This window comes from Alnus glutinosa, chromosome 5, assembly GCF_958979055.1.
Source record: "Alnus glutinosa chromosome 5, dhAlnGlut1.1, whole genome shotgun sequence".
Taxonomy (NCBI): Eukaryota; Viridiplantae; Streptophyta; class Magnoliopsida; order Fagales; family Betulaceae; genus Alnus; species Alnus glutinosa.
This window is the reverse complement of record NC_084890.1, coordinates 4,089,796-4,098,468: the sequence shown is the minus strand read 5'-3', so window position 1 is coordinate 4,098,468 and position 8,673 is coordinate 4,089,796. Positions and strand designations below refer to the sequence as shown.

The 8,673-nt window shown below is 34.0% G+C and overlaps 1 protein-coding gene across 1 annotated transcript; it reads left to right on the top strand.

The window, feature by feature from the left end:
* The first annotated feature begins 464 nt into the window (after positions 1 to 464).
* Positions 465 to 1,575, top strand: LOC133868825 (protein FAR-RED IMPAIRED RESPONSE 1-like). Its single transcript, XM_062305844.1, has 2 exons — positions 465 to 861; positions 944 to 1,575. Exons 1-2 carry the CDS (start codon positions 465 to 467, stop codon positions 1,573 to 1,575), a joined length of 1,029 nt encoding a protein of 342 aa, XP_062161828.1.
* Positions 1,576 to 8,673: the final 7,098 nt, after the last annotated feature.

Below are 8,673 nucleotides of genomic sequence, written 5' to 3'. Positions count from 1 at the left end.
GTCAGTATTAATTTTTTATTTTTTTTAATGTAATTTAGAGTTGGATGATGAAGAGGAGTTTGATGATAAAGAAGACAATGGCTCACTATATGAAATAATAGATGGGGATGGTAAAGTTGAAGAACCTAAGAGCAGAAGTACGTTTAGTTCGTTGGAAGAAGTTGTCTCCTACTATAGGAAGTATGCAAAGCAAACTGGTTTTGCTGTGATAAGAAGAGGCATCAAAAAGAAAGGTAGTCGTGACGTTTACATAATTCTTGCATGTATTCGTAAAGGCAAACAAAGAAAAAGTAAAAGTGATGCTAAAAAGGCTATTCCGAAAATAATTAGAACACAATGTAAAGCCAGGATTTGTGCAATGTTATGTGCCAATGGAATGTAGTGTTTGAGTAATGTTGTGCTTCAGCGTAACCATGACTTAAGCCCAGGAAAAGCAAGGTTCTTTAGGTGTAATAAGAATATAGATGCTGCTGCAAAGAGAAGGCGAGTTAAATGATATAGCCGGTGTACGTATGAATAAGAATTTTAACTCTTTAGTTGTTGAAAGGGGAGGGTATGAAAATCTTCTATTTGGAGAGAAAGATTGTCGGAATTTTATTGACAAGGCAAGAGAGCTTTGGCTTGGCAAAGGAGGTGCTCGAGCCCTTTGCGATTATTTCAGTAGAATGCAAAAGCAAAATAATGGTTTCTACTATGTGATGGACATGGATGATGATTGTAGGTTACGAAATGTGTTTTGGGCTAATGCACGAAGTAGGGAAGCATATGAATTCTTTAGGGATGTCATTACGTTTGACACGACGTACTTGACCAATAGATATGACATGCCATTTGCTCCGTTCGTAGGTGTGAATCATCATGGTCAGTCAATACTTTTGGGGGACAGGATTAATATCAAACGAGGATACAAACACTTTTGTTTGATTGTTTAATGCTTGGTTAGGTTGCATGAACAATAAAGCTCCAAGTGGAATTATAACAGATCAGGATAGAGCCATGAAGAATGCAACTGAAATAGTTTTTCCGGATACAACTCGACATAGATATTGTTTGTGGCATATCATGAGAAAACTACCAGGAAAGTTTGGAGCACATGCTCAATACCATGGCATTAAGAGTGCTCTAAATACATGTGCGTATGATTCTCAAACATGTGAAGAATTCGAGGAAAATTGGAAATTTCTACTTGAGACATATCAACTTGAAGATAATGCATGGCTGCGTGGGTTATATAGTGAGCGGACTTTTTGGGTGTCGGCATATTTGAAAGATACATTTTGGGCGGGAATGAGTACTACACAGCGAAGTGAAAGTATGAATTCATTTTTTGATAGTTATGTGCACTCAAAGACCATACTAAAGGAATTTGTTGATCAATTTGATAATGGTTTGAGGAGAAAGGTTGAGAAAGAGACAAGTTTTGATTTCAATTCTTTTCATCGTATGATTCCATGTTCAACACCCTATCCTTTAGAAGAGACGTTTCTAGATGTGTACACCAATGCAAAATTCAAAGAAGTTCAGGAGGAGTTTGGAAAAGTTTTGTCTTGTAATAACTCTTATCTTCGAAGTTAAGGTGCAATTTCTACTTATCAAGTGATTGAACTGAGTGTTGTTAATAGAAATATGAAAGAAGTATCATATTGTGTTTGTTACAATGAAGAAGAAGTAGATGTGAAGTGCACTTGTGCATTGTTTTAAACAAGAGGCATCTTGTGCAGCCATGCCATTTTTGTGCTACTGTTTAAGAAAGTTACAATGTTGCCACCAAGATATTATTTTACGAGATGGAGGAAGGATATAAAGCAAGAATACACTTTGGTTAAGACTAGAGCTTATGCTTTTGGTGGTGACCTTGATGATGAAAGATTTGACAGCATGTGCAAGAATTTTTATGAACTAGCATTGCATGCACAAGAAAGTGTGGACAGATACAAGAAGGTGATGAAAAATATTGATACAATGAAGGAAGAATTCACCATTCCTAACACATTTCAGTTGCAGCCATATCTTCTACTTGTAATGAATTTGTTCAAAGTAATGATAGTTTGGTGATGCAAAGTAATATTGTGCTTAGTCCTATTAAGGTTAAACGTAAAGGAAGATCAAAGTCAACAAGAATGGTGCCCACTATCGAAAAAGAGGTGAAGAAGTCTCAACGAAAAAAGAAGGCTGCAAGTGACAACAATGCCAAACCGAAGAGCGGAAAAAAACAGGTTAGAAATACATTAGCATGTCTGTCATATGTTTTTCTTGCAATTTGTTGGAAACACATTTACCTAATTGTTTTTTAATTGTAGACCTCAAATGCAAGGCAAGATCAAGCAAACCCAAGTCAACATCAGGGGTCTTCTGGAATTGATGATCAACACGATCGTATAATTTGTACTCAGGTATATACATAAATATGACGATTTACTTGATTTATTTTCTTTCTTTCTTTTTTTTTTTTTAATTACTTTCAAGCCTTGGGTTGTCTTATGTGTGTATTAGGTTGGGGTGTCAATTGACCCTACAAATGAGTTATCGAAATTGTTATGTGAACACAATTTTGAAAAGGCTTTCAATGTAGCCCTACAAAGATGTGATGCGTCTATTGTGTCCTGGCTATGCTCACAGGTGAATTTGTTATAGATTTTTTTTGGTAAAAGTTTATAGAATGTTATTTATTGAAAGTTTATGTTTATACTTTATTTTCAGGTTGATCTGCGATGGATATTGTCTGTAATTCCTCTCCCTTTGAGCCAAGGAGTACTGTTAACTCTTTTATGGCAATTAACTTGTGATATCAATAACAACTTACTCCAAAAGCTTGCTTGGATGACAGTTGTGGCCAATGCCATGATTCCAACCAACCCGGGGTTTGCAGCGCATGGAAAGCCCATCTTATTTCAAGTCTATGTTATACTCAACCATCAATGTACCTTGCCTACAATTAAAAGTGATGAGCTCTCAAGTATCTGTTTTTTAATGAATTTCATCAATTTCAGGCTCATGGCCTCTGATTGACTTATAAAATAGTCCTGAAGTTATTATATTTGTACTCTGTGATTGTGAAATAGTCCTATCATGGTCATGTAATTTTTGTAATTGTGGAATAGTATTATTATGTAAGTTTTGTGATTGTGAAATAGTATTTGATGTACTTTTTGATTGGTATTTTGATATATACATTTTTTGAGCTTTGGTGTATGAATTGATTATGCTAATAACAGAATGTTGAAATTGGAGTTTCATTAACATTTGAAAGCAGTTTTTTATTGGGTACATGTCAAAACTACTTGGAGAGGATATAAGCTCATTGTTAAATAGTCATATCATGGCCATGTTAAATGGCATTATCTTTACTATTTGTTCCAGGAAGACATTGGTCCCTATTGGATAATTTGTTGTAGTATACAATTATATAGTAGTGAGATACATAGCATTATTTTTTCTCAAAAAAAGCTAGGATGTGTGGATCCCCTTTCTAGGCCGAAAAGTAGCAATGTTGATCATTAAAAAGAGTTTTTGCTGAAATGGTGTTTGTAGCAATGTTTGATCATTAAAAAGATCTTTGCTGAAATGGTGTGTGAACAGGGAATGTGTAGATGTATTTGTCAATTATGTTAGTAGTAGTTTTCTTATGTATTTCAATAAGTGGATCTTTATTAAAAGATGTAGCACTCCAATTATCCATTGTTATGAAATTTGCATTCTACAATTTCTTGATTTGTGATTGCTCTAACACCAGTTCTGTTTATGGTGTGATGCCAATATCACTTTGCTTTTTTATGTTGGTCCATTGCAAATTGATTATTGGTGCTGCGTCATGAGAACTTCAATAACACTTGTATAAGATTTCAACGCCCGAATATGCTATGAAATCCACCAAAAAAAAAAAAATTACAATTTCATTAACACACAGATCTAACAGCTAGCAAATGTCCCATTAACAAAAACAATCTTCAACTCCAAGCCATTGCAAATATGTTGAACTCAACTCTTCAAGGGATGTAAAATCAAAGAAGCCAAAATTGACTAGGTACTATTACACTATAGTGGCCTCTGAGGTGGGATCAGTAGAAACATCAAAACAGGGAGGTATGAAAACAATGCATCCCACATCGAAATAGAACTTTCCTACAAAACTTTACACTATTAATTTCACTTTAGGAGTTAATGTAACAGAAGAGGCAAATAAGCATGCAATCTTCAAAAAGGCAAAAGAGGAGAATTGAAAATCAAAGGAAAAAAAAAAAAAGAAGGCAAATAAGCATGCAATCTTCAAAACTTAAACGAAATCCATCTTCTGGCCAACCGACTAGATGATGCAATCCCCTTAAGTACCACCTCCAGAACAGCAACCTACAAGATAAAATGAAATAAGTCTATAAATAATGCAATAACACGAAAGTAGAATTAACTCAAATAATAGTATCTACGAAAATTTAATATGATCAAAACAAAATTGTATCTTAGTCAGGAATTTTGACAAACATCTAACCTACGAGTACAGAACACAACCAGCAGAATAAAATGAGAGATTCTTTGATAAATCATGAAACAAAAGGGGTTTCGGTTATACCCAAAATTTCCATAAATCTACGGTATCCACCCAAACAAAATCCATCTCATATAAAATTTGTAGGCTAAGGTTGCATGTAAAATATTTTATGATTCCTTTAAAAAAAAAGAAAAAAAAAAAGAAAAAAAAATAGACCGGTGGCGGAGGCACTACTGGTAGTGGGCGGCGGCACTGTTGGCGGCGGCTACACTGCTTGGTGGTGGCCGGCGCTGCTTGGAGGGAGAAGGGGGAGGGAAAGAATTCAGGTCCACGATTTGCCGTCTCACTAAGGGATGGCTGATCTACAGGAAGGAGGGAGAGAGGTCGCGACGTTCACAGGGGGAGGGAGAAGCTGCGCTGACGGGAGGAAGGAGAGAGGGGAGGGAGGAGTTGAAAATTTTGGGAGTAAGGGTCTGAAGTATGCTAGAAGGAAAACATTTGAATTTTTTTTTTGGGAATGGCTTCTTTTGGAAGAGTCAGGAAGACGCTATTAGTATTTGTTTTTACTAGTTAACGCCCTTTTTTAATGCAGATTTTTAAGAATAAAAAATTCAGTCCATGTCAGCTGAGGAGAACCCCGGAGAACCTGGGGAGACGCTGTAGCACTACTCCACTCTCAAAAGAGTCAGACCTTTGTTTGCCATTCTTAATGGCATCTCCTTCTGTTTATGCAAGCATATCATCTAGACAATGATGGAATCACAAGAGGATAGTTAGTCTGCATTACCTTTTGGAGGACTGGTTACTACAATCTGCAAAAGGTTTGTGACAGACATTCCATCTTATGAGCCTGAAGACAAACCAGAAGGACCTTTCAGCAAGAAGACAATGATGAAGTATAATGCTCAGCTTCAGATAGACTGGGATCCTAAGGAGCCAGGTCCTCCACCTCGTCTAGTTCAGCCAGAGCCATCAACAACATCTTCCTCCTAGTGATACCATCTTGAGTGCAATAGACCGGATTTCACGGCGTATAGAGTCCATGGACACCTATTGGTGTGAGCAGTACCAAATGTTGGATTCAAAAGTGGATCAGGTCAACATCAATGTGGAGCAGTACCTTCAATATTTGGAATCTGATGATGAGGAAAATTAAATGGCCCAGAAATAAAACAGTTTTTTATTTTTTTTATTTTTTTATTTCTGACTTATTACTCTGTTTACCCTTTGCCCTTTTGAGAAAAAAATGGGGAGTAATCTTTATTAGGAACTTCCAAAACAGAGATACCGTAATTCAAAAGGACTCCAGAAGAATTGTTGCAAAATATTTTATTCCAAGATAGAAATGGCTGAACAATGAAATAATCTGCACATAATTTCACTAAGAATGAAATATCTTGGTAAATGAAAGAATTTGGAAGATTTATAGCTCAGAAAGTCGTTTTTCCCTACAAATCGTTCGGAAGCCTAGTTGCCAAGGTCTGGACGCCCTAGTCAGAAACTCAGTATCCGATTAGGGTCTGAGTGCTACAGCAGACTGTGGACTCACTAGCTCAAGGTTCGGAAGATGTTCAGACGGCCAAGCAGACGCTGAAGTCAGTAAGTCTTCGTTTGCACAAGGTCCGGACGAAATGTGATGACTACGGACAAATAAAGGGTTTTCATGATATCGTCTGGATGCCAAGGTTATTGGTCCGGACGCGCGTCAGAAACATACTGAAGATTCAAGTGGAGGTCTGAATGCCACAAGCACTGTCCGGACACCGCCTATGGAAATCCGAGTTTGTGTAGAATTAGGATTTCTGAAGACTATTTAAAGAGGCTTGCAAACATTGTATTTGTAGGAATTTAGTATAGAATTCTTGTGTGCTAAGAGAGGGTGTTTAGACAAATATTGTTAGATGTGTTAACTCTTTTAGAGTATTTGTGTGATTTGATCAACCTTTTGAAGTCTAGCTTAGAGATGAGCTCTAAGCTAAAGGAATCCATTGAAGAACTCTTCAAATAGGAGGTCTGGTTGAGAGACGTTCACATATAGGTACGTGTCAGATTTAAATGTATGATTATTGCATCAGGAGTATGTGAGTACGACTGCTTTGTAACTAGCTTTTTCTATTGACTAGAGAATTTCCTGAGTTTGGCTGTCTCAAAAGGATTTTTCTCTTTGGTACAAAGAGTTTTCACTTCGTCACCAAAATGACTTGTTATTTACTTTCCGCATTTTATATTTTGGTTGATTGGTTGATCACAAACAAATGAGTCTTTATTTTTTCAATTTTCTCCCATTGGCCGTGCACCATAGGGTTAGGACTAGGTGTCCTAGTTCTTTTATGACTCCGGCCTGTCCTAGTTTTACTATGGCTCCAATCTTAGTTTTACTATGACTCGAGTCTTAGTTCTACTACAAATATAGTTTATCTCCTACTCCAATCATAATTGTAAATCCAAGTGTATAATTAAAGGACCATAGTGAAGCATAAATGACACGTTGATTGATTGATATTTGATAGAATTCACCAATTTGTAAGTTAAAAAACTGTGAGACTCAAGTTTCATAAATATTTTTGTGAAAGGCACAAGAACGTACAAAGAGAATCATGAGAAATATTCAACAAAAAATATTTGGTTTTCTCAAGTTTATGCTTCTACCTATTCTATTGATTTGAAAGTAGTTTGTGAAAAGTACATATACTCACTTTAAACTATCACTCAATTGTCAATGTGACTTTAAACTACCAATTGTGTCAATGTCCCCTCATAAACTACCAAACAATATCAATGTCCCCTCAATGACAAAAATACCCTTTATAAAATTATGAAATTCTTAAAATTATTTTAAAACAATTTTTTTAAATAAATTAAATATTTAAAAACAAAAATGAAAATATAAAATATAAAATATAAACCAAGGTTTTACAATTTTTTTTTTTAGATTTTGTTTTATATAATTTTGGCTACCCCCTTGGATTTTTTCATTTTTCTCATTTTATCATTTATTTAAAAAAATGTATATTTTTTTAAAAAAATTGTTTGGTTTTTTCGTTTTAGTTTTTTTTTTTTTTTTGTTTTAATTTTTTAAGGATATATTTGTTTTATTGAAACTTTTTTAGGGTTATTTTTGTGTTTTTGTTGGCTTTAGGGGGGATATTGTCATTTTCATGTAATTTAGGGGAGCACATTGACAATTGAGTGGTAGTTTGAAGATGATATGTATACTTTTCCTTATATATATATATATATATTGTCTTCTTAAAATTTATTTAATTTTTAAAATTATTATTAAGTCGATAATATATCATTATTGAATTATGATTTAATAATAATTTTGGTAATCCCTTGAGCATTTCTCCTTTCAAAACTATTATTGCATGCCAATTTTTTTTTCGGCAATGGCTTGAAGGCTTTATTTGACAAGAAAAAGAAAATTCTCTATCTTCCTTTCAACTTTTTTTTAAAAAAAATCAATTTCAAAACATTATAACTTTATATCACATCAGTAATTTTTTATTTCTATTTAAATAAAAAAAATTTCATGTGATATAAAACATTTTTACATTTTCATATAAATTCATTTTAGTTTATATCTTTTATTTCTAAATACCGCTCCCCACTCAAATTTTTAGGGATAGATTTTTTGACCGACTCAAATTCATAGATTTGCTTGACTAACTTGGTCTTCATGATGTGGAAGGACGGACACAGACAGACATGCATTAAAGTTGCTTGCCTAACTTGGTTGACTGAGATATGATTCAAACATGCATTAAAGTTGCTTGACTAACTTGGTTGACTGATTGATATTTACACTTTTTTTCTTTTTCTTTTTCTTTTTTTTTTTTTTTTCTTTTTTTATACTTTTTAATTTTTTTAAAAATTTATTATTAAATTTATGAGACCATCTTAAATTATACAAATTTAATAATAAATTTAAGGGTTAAAAGATTTTATTTCTTATTCCATGTGATTCATTTTGTATCGTAAGTGATATTTTATTTATGATTAAAGATGGAAATAATATCTTCATCCAATTTTTATCTAAAAATTGATGAAACTCAACGTTAACACTTTTAAGAAGCAGACACATGTCATATACTTAAATAAAAATTAAAAACTAAAAAAAAAAAGAAAAATTTAATCCTCCCTATTTGGCCCATTGGGTGGTTCGGCCACCCTACAAGGCCAAAAAG

Bases quoted from the DNA above. Each gene is read 5' to 3' on its own strand.
- LOC133868825 (XM_062305844.1), top strand. From the start codon at position 465: ATGCTGCTGCAAAGAGAAGGCGAGTTAAATGATATAGCCGGTGTACGT. The intron at 862-943 runs GTCAGTCAATAC...ATGCTTGGTTAG, and splicing joins CGTAGGTGTGAATCATCATG to GTTGCATGAACAATAAAGCT.